Source organism: Sceloporus undulatus, chromosome 7 (genome assembly GCF_019175285.1).
Source record: "Sceloporus undulatus isolate JIND9_A2432 ecotype Alabama chromosome 7, SceUnd_v1.1, whole genome shotgun sequence".
In the NCBI taxonomy this organism is placed as follows: domain Eukaryota; kingdom Metazoa; phylum Chordata; class Lepidosauria; order Squamata; family Phrynosomatidae; genus Sceloporus; species Sceloporus undulatus.
The window spans coordinates 6,990,450-7,005,011 of NC_056528.1; the positions used below are offsets into that span (position 1 = coordinate 6,990,450).

The 14,562-nt window shown below is 46.2% G+C and overlaps 1 protein-coding gene across 1 annotated transcript in view; it reads right to left on the reverse strand.

The window, feature by feature from the left end:
- The window catches only part of ARHGEF16 (Rho guanine nucleotide exchange factor 16), a 32,214-nt gene extending 18,321 nt beyond the window's left edge, over nucleotides 1-13,893 (reverse strand). The window contains exons 1-3 of the mRNA XM_042478743.1: nucleotides 13,525-13,893; nucleotides 10,072-10,217; nucleotides 4,410-5,015 (exon numbers count right to left, since the gene is read on the reverse strand). Of these exons, the coding sequence (XP_042334677.1) occupies nucleotides 4,410-4,973 (564 nt within the window). The 5' untranslated portion in view covers nucleotides 4,974-5,015; nucleotides 10,072-10,217; nucleotides 13,525-13,893. The remainder of the gene's footprint in view (nucleotides 1-4,409; nucleotides 5,016-10,071; nucleotides 10,218-13,524) is intronic.
- Nucleotides 13,894-14,562: the final 669 nt, after the last annotated feature.

A 14,562-nucleotide genomic window follows, 5' to 3' on the forward strand; every position in this document is an offset into this window, starting at 1 on the left:
GCTAAGTTGCTTAAGCTGTAAAGCTTTCCAAAGCAGAGAGTGGTAACTTCTGAAATACTAGCCCTCATCATGACAGTTCCTGTATGCTGACACCCAAAAATAATAGTTTTTGTTTAATGTCAATGTATTTTTTCCTTTTTAACTTCCACCAAGGACCAGGTCTTGCGCTTGCTTGCTATTGAACTGCAAGAGGGATAACTCATAATTGCAAGAGGGATAACTCATAGCAACAGTTTCACAGTTTCCCTGCTAACTTTGAAACTCATGAATTCTGGCTCTAATCCCCATACCTAGGATTGACCAGAATGGAGACTGTAGTCAAGAAATACGAAGAATAGGAATGGGAAGGGCAGCCATGAAAGAACGGGAAAAGATACTGAAGAGCAAAGATATACAACTGAGCACCAAAGTCAGAATGGTCCAACAGGCCATTGTATTCCCCATCATCCCCAGGTACGGATGTGAGAGATGGATAGTGAAGGAAGGAGACATAAAGAAAACCAACTCCTTTAAATTGTGGTGCTGGAGAAGAGGACTTAGGATGCCATGGACAGCCAAGAAGAGACACAAATGGGTTCTTGAACAGATCAGACCAGGGCTCTCCTTGGAAGCAAAGATGGTCAAGTTGAGACGATCATAGTTTGGCCATATCAAAAGAAGGCATGGATCACTAGAAAAGACAATAATGCTAGGAAAGGTAGAGGGGAGAAGAAAGAGAAGAAGACCACAAACCAGATAGATAGAATCGATCATGGGGTTATTATGGGCAAAGGCTTGCAGGATCTGGGAAAGAATGCAGCGGAGGATAGGGATTCTTGGAGATGTCTCATCCACAGAGGTGACATGAGTCAGATCCAACTCGAAGACAGCTAACAACAACAACGGTACACAGAAGTATCAATACCGCAGTGTCTGACATACATTTTCTGGGGTGGTTACATGTGCCATGACCAATCTGGGCTCTATGGCTTGGCTTGGCTATGAAGCCTTTCTCTTGGACCCACCATGAGCGATGGTCCAACACCTCAACCGCGGGGCCTTTTGGATATGGAACAGGGCACTACGCATAGATGTCTTTAACCGACCAGCTATTTGGAACACAAAGAAAATGTCTTTGACTGTAAAGAAACAGGTTTCCTTGGCTGCCTAGTATAGCAGCTACTCACCGGGAAAGGAGGAAATAGGAATGACCATTGTAGCCAATGTAGCCAATATAGGAAAATATAGATATAATTATGAAATTGAAAACTTTCATGGCCGGCATCCACAGTTTTTTATGGGTTTTTTGGACTATGTGGCCATGTTCTAGAAGAGTTTATTCCTGACGTTTTGCCAGCATCTGTGGCTTTGGCATCTGCAGAGAATGCTGGCATGGAAGAGAGTTGGATATATAGACATATAGCCATGGATCATGCAATCTGTGGATGCAGAATCCACGGATACAGAGGACCGATTGTATTTGTTATCACTGTTGTCACACAAGTGTTCAGAGCAGAGGGTCAATGGAGGTAACTTCCCTTTGCAAACCTATGAAATTCAAGTAGAACTATTTTTCCCCAGAGCACACCTGTTTTTCCCTCTTGATACACACTTTGTATTGGCTGTTCTTTTGCCTTCTTTCAGTTTTGTCTCTTAAGGGACAAGGAAAGAAACCTCTCCGTGATCCCATGTCCTACATACCTCCCTTTGCCTGGGACCTTTGTCCCAAAGGCTCTGAAGTTTACTCTACTACACATCTGAAGAGCTGGAAGAGAATACATTTCCACAGTCCATGCTGGGGAAAATGGCCTTTAGAGACATCTTTATTAGTAATGACAGCTGAGATGTTCCAGACGATCCAGGATGAAGGATTGTCAACCTTCCTTTCGGTTGATCTTCTATAGCGGTCTCGAAAGCCAAAGCAGCTGGACCACATCTTTTCTCAAGGATGAGCCTATGACCTGGTTGATATCACTACATAGGCTTCCCTCTCTCATAAAATTTCTGGGAAGACCAGATGTATGGACTGTGGGCAAAAGGAGACCGCTCCGTCTTCTGTTTCCGAACAGTTCCACATCTCAAAGTTTCGTTCAATCCCGCCAGTCTTAAAAGGGAGTCCATTAACCACTGGTTCCCACACGACAGAAGGATAATCCACATCTCCAGGGTAGGCTTTCTGGTCCTGGGACTGAAAGAGTTTCATTTGTTTGTGTTTAACTAAAGGACTCTGCCCCTGGCCATGCATCAGCCAAGAAGGATGATAATTAAAGCCAGCTGTCAAGTTCTTCAAACATTCATCCCATCAAAAATAGATGCAATGCAAGTTTAAGGGATGATCACAGAATACCAAGCCTTGCTTTGGAAAGATGAAGTCATTGGTCTGAATGATCTGCCCCACTCATGACGTCAGAATAATGCCTGGGGTTTGAATTCCGGAAGTTGCAGACCAACCAACCTAAGTGGCTGCTTAACTGTTTTTCTAAAAATCAAGACTTGAAAGCGGCAAAGAATGATCTGCCAATGCAGACCTCACAATTGCAGCACTATAAGCGCCCTCGCCAGTCCTTGCTTTAAAAACTCCAATTAGAGTCCTTCCACCTTGATGTCCCTTCCGTTCAATGCTCCAGAGTCATTTGGAGCTTGTGAGAGTAGAGAGATCTTGTTGCACCTTTGAGACTAACTGAAGAAGAAGTTTGGAAGTAGAGCTGTTCGACAGTGGGACATACTCCCTTGGAGAGCGGTGGGAGGTCTCCTTCTCGAAGTCTTTAAACAGAGGCTGTGATGGCCGATCTGTCAGGGATGCTTGGATTGAGAGTTCCTGCATGACAGATGGGGTTGGACTGGATGCCCTTGCGGTCCTTCCAACACTATGCCCGTTACAACTGCCAAAACTAAAGCTGCTTTGGCTCTCTTTGGAGGTAGCCTATTTAAATGACGCATGGGTCCTAAGAGTCCGGAGGTTGTGCCCAAAGCCACACCCATTCCTAAGCATGGAGGGCAGCTTTGGTGCGCTTCCGATTCTAGGATCATCATCATTTAAACAGCATACCTCCAAAGAGACCCAAAGCAGTTTATTTTGGCGTCTGTAACAGCCTATGATTCTCTGATTCCATGGCACATGAGCGTTTCATAGACTAGACTAGTCTACTTCCTCAGATGCACTTGGACCCTTGAGGCTACCTGTAGGCTATTCCTCAAATGCATAATGCAGAGATTGCTGCGAGAGGATGCTTGTGGCTGGAGCTGAGAAGTTGCTTTCAAGATAATGTGACAACAGTACACAAAGCTCTCCCTCTAGAGACACAGTTTACTATGATGACCAATTCAAACACCATGATGCCAAACAACATGAAACTAAGAACTGTTCCATCCATTCCAGCACTGTATTCTCAAGGCAACTACCTCTGAAATGAAACAGTCACAGCAGAACTACTGTCGGCCCTAGGTTTGTGCGATGTTGCAATTCCTCACCTTTCTAGTGTGGAGGCAAATGGAGGGGGAATGTAATGATGTGTATGTCTGCGGCACAGGCAAACGCCACCATTCACAGCCTAGGGGGCGGAATATAGGGGAGTTTCCATTTTCAGGGGAGGGTCACAAATGGAGCCCTAAAATGGAGGGCTGACTGTAGTTAATTAAGTTATTAATCAATTGGATTTTACAGTTGGCCCTCCATATCCACTGATTCCTCATTCATAGATTCTACCATCCATGGCTTGACAATATTCAAAAGAATATAGATTTCAAAAAGCAAACATTGATTTTGCTATTTTATACAAGGGGCAACATTTTGCTATGCCACTGCATATAAAGGGACTTGAGCATCCACAGATTTTGCCTCTGAAATATAGCCTATACTGGTATTTCTCTTTCACTCTCCCTTCCAGGTCCTAACCAAACTTGACCCTGCTTAGCTTCCAAGAGCAGATGGGATCTGGTGACTTCAGGGTATATAGCCCTGGTGCTACCTTATTGAAATTCTTGTTGCCTTATTGAAATGTTCTCACTTCATTGCAACAAGAGTAGGGATGCTTTTGGGTCACAAGAGGCCGACTAGAGAAACTTTTGCAATCCACACAATAACAAACTTGGGAAATGCAGTGGGTGAGTAACTATGGAGTTACCAATCCCTGCAGTATCCTGAGTTGTATGGGAGCTCCTTTGGTGTTCAGTCCTCTCCCTTCTGAGATTTAGCATCAAATGAGCTCCTGCAGAGGCTGGATGGCCATATGTCGGGGATGCTTTGTTTGAGAGTTCCTGCATGGCAGAATGGGATTGGACTGGATGGCCCTTGGGGTCTCTTCCAACTCTACGGTTCTATGATTCTATGCTCAACTTGGAGCAATCATGGGAGGAGAAGAGTGAACTCAAGAGAGGATTCAATGCTGCTTAAGTCATGGATCCACCATCCACCCAATTACAGAACTTACCTTGTTTCTTCCAGGACTTCGAGCTCCCTGGGCTATGACTTCTTCAGGCGGAGGTTTCAAGCTACTGACGGCCTTTGGCGGCTCAGCTTCCTCGCCATTGCCCAAGCCTTTCATCGCAGCCCGATAAGACATATTGCGCAGGTTGCGCTTCAGCGTCCCCTCACCAGAGTCCTCAAAGTCCAGATCGTCGAGGGAAATGCTGGGGGCCGACATGCGCTTCGGGTCACACCGAGTCATCTCTTTGCTCAGGACGGAGGAGGAGAAACTCTGGTGCCGGGAGGGGGCTTTGGATTTCGGACCCTCGGCCAGGCCCTTAGGGATGAGCTGCTGAGTGCCCACCTTGAGAGCCACGGGGCTTTCAGTGCTGAGGATGATCCGCCGGGGCCCAATGGGAGGTGAGGAGCGCTCAGCCAGAAACGCAGCGTTGTCCAGTGGGGCCAGAGAGCCGTACTTCCCATGTGGGGAGATGGCAGCATTGCTGCCAGCATGCAAATCCGAGCTAAGCTGGCGATCGAGGAGGAAAGTCTTGTCCCCCAGGGAGGGGTTTGAATGCCTCTGGGACATGATGATGCTCTGTCCAGTGCACAGAGAACAGATTTATGAAGCCTACGGAGAAGACAAAGAGAGAAGGCATCAGGGTTTCGGACTGTATACATGGGAAGCAAGCGGCCAAAACATCCAAGTGATAAGGGAGGACTTTTTTCTCTCCACGCAACGTTCCATCTTCTTCATTCTCTGTCTAGCTGGAATTTTTCCCCCAGCTTTGGGAGGATGCTGAAGAAGGGCTGGAGAAAGAGAGATTTTTGGTATTGGTTTGCCTGTAATTTGCAATTTTTGAAAGAGAAGTGTCCAAAGGCAGGGGATGCCTATACTTATCATTTACCTTTGGACGTGGCGCAAACTCCAAAGGAGTTGAAACGGCATAAAACTGCAAGAGGGCAGAAGTCAATTGTCAAAACTAATCAAAACTGATCAATAGAAGTCCACAAACAATTATCGTACTATTGACTTCTAATCAAGAGAAGCCAATAATAATCAATAGTGAGCTTAATTCTTCTGGACTGCTTTCCCCAAAAGCTCCCGGGGCGAGGAGCAGTTCAGCTTTTCCTCATCTTGCTCTCTCTGCCTCTTTCTCTCCAGCAACAAGATCCCAAGCATAACATCTGCACAGCATCCTTAATATTCTTTAAAAGAGTTGTGGGAATATGCAAGCCCTCTCTTCTTCTGCTTCTTGTCCCATGTTTAGTGAATGCGTGGGCAAAGTGCATCTCCCCAGATGTTGTTCGACTGCAGCTCCTAGCATGCCTCACCACTGGCATTGTTGACTGCAGCTCCTACTAAACTCCTGGGCTGCAGTCCAACAATGTCTGGAACACCCCATAGAAGGTAACAGCCAGGCAACCGTGTCCGGAGTTGAAGCGTTTTGCAAGGGCTGACAAGGAAACACCCGGGGAAGTTGCCGAGCAATGAATTGAATCCAAAAGTCAGTGTGGTGTAGCTGGAATATGACTCTGGAGAACTGGCTTCAATGACCTGTTCAACTATGGAAACCTACTAGGTGACTGTAAGCAAGTCACACTCTCTCAGCCTCAGGGGAAGGCAATGGCAAACCCCCTCTGAACAAATCTTGCCATGAAAACCCGATGACAAGTTCAGGTTTAGGGACACCGTAAGTTGGAAACAACTCAAAGGCACCCAACAGCAGTAACAGCAAATTTAGTCCTCTAACCCATTTAACATTGTTTGGTGTTACATATGAACAAAGGTTCAGATTAGTCAAAGTGTTTTATATGGGGTTCATTTTTAAAACAGGAGCCAGTTTGATGTAGTGGTTTGAGTGTTAGACTATGACTCTGGAGACCAGGGTTCAAATCCTGGTTCCATCATGTGAACCCATTGGTTCCCCACATTCTCTCATGCTCAGAGGATGGCAATGGCAAACCCTCTCTGAAATAACCTGCATGAAAACGCCATTATAGGGCCTTAGGGTCCCTATGTCAAAATGACTTGAAGGCACACAACGAAAAGAACAACAATTTCAAAAAGAGATGAGCATGAGGAAGGAGTTAAGTTGAAGTCATCATCATCATCATCGTCATCATCATCATCATCATCATCATTGCCATCATCTCACGTAAACAGAACAATGCAGATGCATTACGGCCTCATTCCCACTACCTTTTAAACTGGATCGCAATTTGGTTCAAAACGGTTCAAACGACTCTGGTTCCCACTTAAATTGAATTGCTGAAGCGATTTAGTGAAGGGGATCCATGCACCATTTAACCCACATCTTTTTGATGCCAATTTTTTCTGTGTCTTTTTCGCTGTATCAATTCTGCGCAAGTGTGATCGGAATCGATTCAAATTTTCCCCTTCGGACGGCTGGAACCGAATAATTTTGAATCGGTTCATTGTGAATGCAAACCACAAGTGGGTTATTTTGATGCCTGAAAATGACAGAAAATGCTATCGGGGCAAATGTAGTGGGAACCACGCTCTGATGTCAAATCAATCCATCGATTCGGATCGCACACTCATTTATCTGTAAGTGGGAATGGGGTCTAAAACCACTTATTTGCCCAACAAGGCTGCAAAATAAACAAGTATTATCATCCCAATACTGTCGCCTGAAGGATGAGAATGAAAGAGAAGGCAAAGGTGCAAGGTTCGGATTGAAGCAAACATCCAGCTGGAGATCTTCCACAGAAATATAAAATCATTCCATCAAAGCAGAGCGGAAAAAGCAGCTCTTTTCTTTTCTCATGGCTGTTTTAAAGTACACAGAGGTCACAACAGCAATCCTGATACACCCACATGAGTGTGTGGGCATGCACACACATGCACATAAAAGCAGTCCAACCAGTCGGCTTGGTTTCCAAAGTTCACCTCGGAGCCGATATTGTTCTCTCTACAACAGGTTGCTTTCAGTCCTTTTTTCCAAGGGCTATTCTATCTGCATAGAAACAGAGCTACCAATCCAGACAACTTCCACAGCGCTCCCAGATCCACCCTTCAGGATCACAGTAAACTTATGATGATCCAAAGGATCACAGTAAACATCCCATTTCTAAAAAACTGTTTATCGCTTCCTGCAAACTGCGGTCGCAAGCCTTGAGCGCCAACAGGACCGGAGCCAAAAATGGGGCCGCTGAGAAACCAGAGGGAGATTTCAGCACGATCGAGACTTGCAAAAATACAAACAGCCTTTTAAAAGAAAAGAATGTGCATGGAAAAATAAAAACTCTAATCCAGAAGGATCACTATTAACGACTTTATTAATGTCCTACTAATTTCTCAGAACTGGGACTCAAGGGTTTGACTGGGAAACAAAGAACATTGTGTGTCGGTTCACAAACAAAGTGAGCAACCAGAGAGAAGGAGATATGGAAAGGAGCGTCTTGGGAGAAGTGCATGGATGGTGCTACTTAGTTGGTGCAAATGCTCCACTAATGCGTGTGGCACTTAAGTAACTGTAGCAAGACATCCCAGGCCTCAGTTGTGAAACTTAACATTGTTGTTGCTGTTGTGTGCCTCCAAGTCATTTTTGACTTATGGCGACCCTAAGGCAAACCTATCGCAGGGTTTGCTTGGCAAGTTTCTTTGGAAGGGCTTTGCCACTGCCATCCTCTGAGGCTGAGAGAGTGTGAATCGCCTAAGGCCACCCAGTGGATCTTTATGCTTGACTGGGAATTTGAACCCTGGTCTCCAGAGTTTTAATCCAACATTTAAACCACTACACCATGCTGGCTTTCCCCATGCAGGTATTTGTTGTGGCGGTGTAGCTTCAAGTCATATCTAAGGTGAATCTATCATAGGGTTTTTGGGCATGATTTGTTGAGAGGAGGTTTGCCATTGACACCCTCCAAGGCTGAGAGAGTGTGACTTGCAGAAGGTCACCCAATGGGTTTGCTTGCTGCTGCAAACCACTCCTTTCCAGTTCCTTTTCATCCATCAAAGGCCCCATACAGACAGGCCCAAATAAAGCTGCTTTGGGTCACTTTGGAGGTATGCTGTTTAAATGATACAGGCGTCCTAAGGTTCCAGAAGTCGCACCAAAGCCACAGTCCAGTCCTTAAGACTGGAGCATGACTTTGGCATGGCTTCTGAACTCTTAGGACGCATGCATCATTTAAACAGCATACCTCCAAAGTTACCCGAATCAGCTTTATTTTGGCCTGTCTATATGGGGCCAAAGAGTCCACATCCCAGTTGGATCTTGCAGGACTAAGGAGGGGTTTCTGTCCCTTATCTCCTCCTTTCTCTCTATTTGCTGTTATCTTTCTCTTTTATATCTCCTTTTCCATCAAAATCCCAAAAATCTACAAACACATAAGCAGCCCCTTTCTTGGTGAATCCTGGTCCAGGCAGGGAAAAAATCCCAAGGCTTTTCCCAACCGCTTTGGAAAATGCACTTGGTTAAAGATGGGCAACAGTAGTCCTCCAGATGGTTTTAGCCTACCATTTCATAAACTCTAACCAACACAGTCAATGTTGGGGGATTATGGGAGCTGTAATCCCAAAACCATCTAGATGGTTTCGACCATAAAACCCACTGGCCAAGTCCTATGCCATGCTTGCTCCTTCATCAGGGATTGGTGCTAAAGATAAGACAGGAGCTGATGTTAACCACAGGGCTGCATTTTGGTGCTATTCCTCTGAATGCAGAAGGACATCTATGCATGCAGCCACTCCTTCTTCTGGCCATGGGTACTTGGGAGACAAAGCACTTTAGAGTCCAGGAAATTTAAAGTCCATTAGCAAAACAAAGAAGTATTTCCAATGAGGTCTAGGATGTCTCAATCCTTTGTGAGGCCATAAACCCCTTTGTTAGGCAGAGAGCACTGAAACTCTCTGAAAGCCTTCATGCTTTTTGCATTAGAAACATTTTAGGCGCTGTGCCTAGAGAGCTCTTGCAGCACCTTTGAGACTAACTTGGCAGCATGAGCTTTTTTAGGGGCTGTAGGTAAAACAAGCCAATTGCAGTCCCATTTTATGGTTTTACTTTGGATGGACATATCTCAAATGGTAAAGTCCCATCACATTGGCTCCCTCTTGTTTGCAGCATGTGGTATCTTCACATCCAGGAAACATATCCGGGGTGAAGTTGAAGGCTTTCCTGGCTGGGATACATAGCCTTTTGTGAGGTTTTCAGGCTATGTGACCATGTTCTGAAAGAGTTTATTCTTGATGTTTTGCCAGCATCTGTGGCTGGCATCTTCGGAGAATACTGGCATGGAAGTGAATGGGTTATATCTCAGCTAAGGGCACATAGTGTGTTTGTGTATATACAGTCAATCCTCTGTTTACGCGAGGGATAGTTTCGAATATATTGAAGCCCCATGGGCATGAATATAGGTGTGCGGTTGCAGAAGTGTGCATGTGCACGCCTGAGGCACACACCCCATTATTTCCCCCTCCGTTTGTCCCTCGCACTTAAGTGAGGGGCAGTTTTGAAACCTGCGAGAATATAGGGATACACATACACACACACACACCACTCACTTCCATGCCAGCATTCTCTGAAGATGCCAGCCACAGATGCTGGTGAACTGTCAGGAATAAACTCTTCCAGAACATGGCCACATGTTGGCCATATAGCAAACTACAATAACATGCAAAATCCACAAAAATCTCTACCTACCAGGTATAGAGATATTACCTTCTGGGATTACAGCTCCCACAATGTCCCAGTCAGCATGGTCACTGGTGCGGCATCTGTGAGTTGTTGTCCAAGCAAGTGCCTTTCCCAAACTCTGCTTCCTCTGCAACCAGGATGCAACATCTAGAAGTCCTTAAGAAGCCGCCCTGCAATTCAAACAGCCAGAAGAGAGAACCGTGGCATCAAAGAGACTGCAAAGAAAGGAAACTCCACCCTCCACAGCGCTGTTTACTTTCCATATAGTTGCTTGCCCTTCCACCATACACACCAAGGTAGCAAAACACACCTTACACACCAGCATCATTGAGGATCATTTGTGTGCCTGTGTTGTGTGCCTTCAAGTCATCTCCGACTTATGGCGCCCCTAAAGCGAACCTATCATGGGGTTTTTGTGGCAAGATTTGTTCACAGGAGGGTTGCCATTACCTTCCCCTGAGGTTGAGAGAGTGCGCTTTGTCTAAGGTCACGCAGTGGGTTTTGTGGCTGAGCTGGAAATCGAACCCTGGTCTCCAGAGTCATAGTCCAAAACTCAAACTGCTGCGCCACGCTGGCTCTCTTCCTTGCACTCAAAGAAACCTTGTTTTACACTACGAAAGCTCATGGTGCCAACATCTCTATCGCACTTAATCTCAAAGGTGCTGCAAGATCTCTCTGCATACTAATGTGAGCGTAACTCAAGGACTGGCTGAGAGCAGCACATGGGATGTTTGCTGTTGTATGCCTTCAAGTTGTTTCCCAATTTATGGTGACCATAAGACAAACCTATCATGAGGTTTTCTTTGCATGATTTGTTCAGAGGAGATTTGCCACTGCCTTCCACTGAGGCTGAGAGAGTGTGACTTGTGTCGGAGACCAGAGTCTGATCCTCCACTCAGCCATGGAAACCAAATGGGGGACCTTGGGCAAGTCACACTCTCTCAGCTGCAGGGGAAGGCAATGGCAAACCTCCTCTGAACAAAATATGCCTAGAAAATCCCATGATCTTAGGACCGCCATTAAGTCAGAAATGACTTGAAGGCACACAACAGCAACAACAACAAATGCACCAGAAATGAGGATGGTGGCAGACAATGGACAATGGCGTTGGTGCAAAGGATATAAATGCTGTAGTGGTGTAAGCTGGGGGAATCTAGTGGGGCCCTCACCAGAAGACCATGCAGATTCTACTAGATACATAAGAGTTGGAAGAGACCCCAAGGGCCATCCAGTCCAACCCCATTCTGCCGTGCAGGAACTCACAATCAAAAGCATCCCTGACAGATGGCCATCCAGCCTCTGTTTAAAAACCTCCATAGAAGGAGAGCAGCCTATTCCACTACTAGCTGAGCATCCCATAGCCATTGGTGCCACCACTGGCATAATGTCCTCACCCTGAGCTTCATTCGGTGGAAGCATCTGGTACAATGACCTGTGAGCAACAGCTTAATCCAGGCCCACAATGTAGGCAACATAGCCTAACTGAAGGCTGGCTTCAAAGAAACTGGAGGCTCAGATCCCAAGCCATGCTCAGCTCTGAGGCTTTCTGTGTGGTCTTGCAACACTGATGTAAAACAATAAAATAGATAAGAATAAATGGTTGACAATTCTTCCCCGAACCTTGAAGAAAAGGTGGAGCATTGCGGGAAGTTTCAAGGTGGAGAGAAACAGATACAGTCGAACCAGTTAAAGAGAATCTGTGTAACAAGTTGGGCTTGTCACAGTGTTTGCCTTCAGGCTTCCATCCAGCCATGCATGCCCTCTTCTAGAATGTGTTCCTGTATGCGTGCATTCAAGTCATTTACAATTTATGGCGACCCGAAGGCAAATCTCTATCGTGGGGTTTTCTTGGCAAGTTTCAGTGGAGCTTCCAAAGCTTGCATCATGTATTTTGCAGATGATGGGTGGCTGGATAAAGGTATCACCATTTTGTGGATTTTGGATAGTATTGTATTTTGCTATACAGCCAACATGTCTGACAAACACTGACCATAGAGTTGTGCTGGAGGAGCTACAAGGCCTAGTAGAGTATTCTCTCTACGAATCTCTAGGTCTTTAAGTGGAACTTTTAGTTCAAGTTGACCATAGAGTTGCACTGGAGGACCTAGATATTCCTAGAGAGAACATATTAATCAAATCCGTGAATAGTCAAATCCGCAAATATCAAAGCTGCAAATATGGAAGGATAAGTGTAACTGATTTCTATGCAAATTCTAGCACAGATACCAGGCACACGCATAGTGACTTGCTTTGCATTTTCACACCAGCAGGAAAGCTGAATCCGAGGAGCATGGAGAAATTCCAGACCCAGGATAACAAAATGGCAATAAAAGCAGAGGCAATAAAAAGTCAATTAGGGGTATCTAAATAAAGGGGGAAATTTACAGTGGGAACAACATAGAAAAAGTTTTGAGAGGGTAAGCAAAGAAGTCAGTGCAAGACTAAGAGCGAATAAGAATGAATATCTGTATAACAACATATAATTTTGGAGATCTAGTGTGGTGTTGTGGTTTGAGCATTGGGCTGTGACTCAAGAGACCAGGGTTTGAATTTCGGCTCAGCCATATAAACCCACTGGGTGACCCTGGGCAAGTCACGCTCTCTCAGCCTCAGAGGACTGAAGAATCATGCCAAGAAAATCCTATGATAGGTTTGTCTTAGGGTCGCCATAAGTCAAAAGCAATTTGCGGGCCATGGGACGTCAAAGGCTTCCAACAGTTGTTTCCGGAAGATGTCACAGCCCTGTTTGAACATTGCCACACTACAATCTACTTGGATTCTATGAGCAGAGAGATGGGGTAGCCTTGGGAAGCCCCCGACCCCCCGTGAAAGCCAACTTTTCCATGGGACACTTTGGAAAGCAAGGCCTGAAAACAGCACCGGAAAAAGCCCACAATGTGGTTCCGATACGCAGATGGCGCTTTCACCATTTGGAGCCAGGGAGAGGAAGATCGGACTGTCTTTCTGAACCATCTGAACAACATCCACCCATACATCCAATTCGTGATGGAAAAAGACAAGGAATGACCATTGCCACTCTTGGACGTCCTGATCATCCACAAACCGAACCAAGGTTTGGGCCACACACAGTATGCAGAAGACCTATAAACATGGACAGAGACCTAGACAAGAAAAAGAGGCACAAGAAAAAGTCAAGGGAAGGAAAGGAAAGGAAAGGAAAGAAGGGAAATGAAAAGAAAGAAAGAAAGAAAGAAAGAAAGAAAGAAAGAAAGGGAAAGAAGGAAGGAAGGAAGGAAGGAAGGAAGGAGAGAGAGAGAGGGAGGGAAGAAAGAAAGAAAGAAAGGAAGGAACGAAGGAAGGAGAGAGAGAGAGGGAGGGAAGGGAGGAAGGAAGGAAGGAAGGGAAGAAGCAAAGAAAGAAAGAGAGAGGGGGAGAGGGAGGGAAAAAAGAAAGAAAGAAAGAAAGAAAGAAAGAAAGAAAGAAAGAAAGAAAGGCAGGCAAGGGAGGCAGGCTCACCGTGCTCTGTAGCGTTTCTTCCCAGGAGTGCAGAGCTTCCAGCCGGGCGGGCAAGCAACTGCCTTACCTCCTCCTGCTTCTCCTCTTCCTTCTCTCTCTCCTCGGTCCCTTCAGCCCGGGCGAAGCCGTCTCCCTTGGCCGCCCTCCTCTCCCTCTTTCGGGGGAAGCCCTCCTCCAAGGCGCCCTCCTTTCTTCCCCGGAGCCCAAAGGGCGCCACCTAGTGGCCCTTGCCGCCCCACACCTGAGCGGCCGGCCTCACCTGGGCTGCAGTGACGTCACCAGGCGTGGCCCCGCCCTCTCTGAAAGTTCTGCCTGTTGCTGCTGCTGCTGCTATTGTTGTTGTTGTTGTTGGGTGCCTTCAGGTCCTTTCTGAGTTAGGCTTTTCATGGCAAGTTTCTTCATTGCCATCTTCTGAGGCTGAAAGAGTGTGACTTGAAATCCTAGAGTGGGAAGGGACCCCAAGGGCCACCCAACCCAACCCAACCCTCTTCAGCCATGCTAGAAGGTAGAAGGCAACTCTTAGAACTGTAGGCTCCATGAGTTGGAAGGGACCCCAAGGGCCACCCAACCCAACCCAGCCCTCCTCCTGGCATGCAGGAATGCAGAGAATGCTAGAGATGGAAGAGACCCCAAGGGCCATCCATCCCAACCCAACCCCTTTTGCTATGCAGGAATGCAGAGAATCAGAGGTTGATACACTTAGAAGAGGCCCAAGGGTCATCCAACCCAAACCCCTTCGTCCATGGAGGAGGATAGAGGATAACCATAGAATCCTTCACTTAGAAGAGATGCCAAGGGCCACCCTTTTGCCACGCAGAAGACACCATCAAAACACTCCCAACAGATGGCCATCCAGCCTCCGTTCAAAAACCTCCAATGAAGAATCAGAATCATAGAGTTGGAAGAGACCCCAAGGGCCATCCAGTCCAACCCCATTCTGCCATGCAGGAACTCTCAATCAAAGCATCCCCATTGACAGATGGCCATCCAGCCTCTGTTTAAAGACCTCTACTACACTCCATTGAGGGAGTGTGTTCC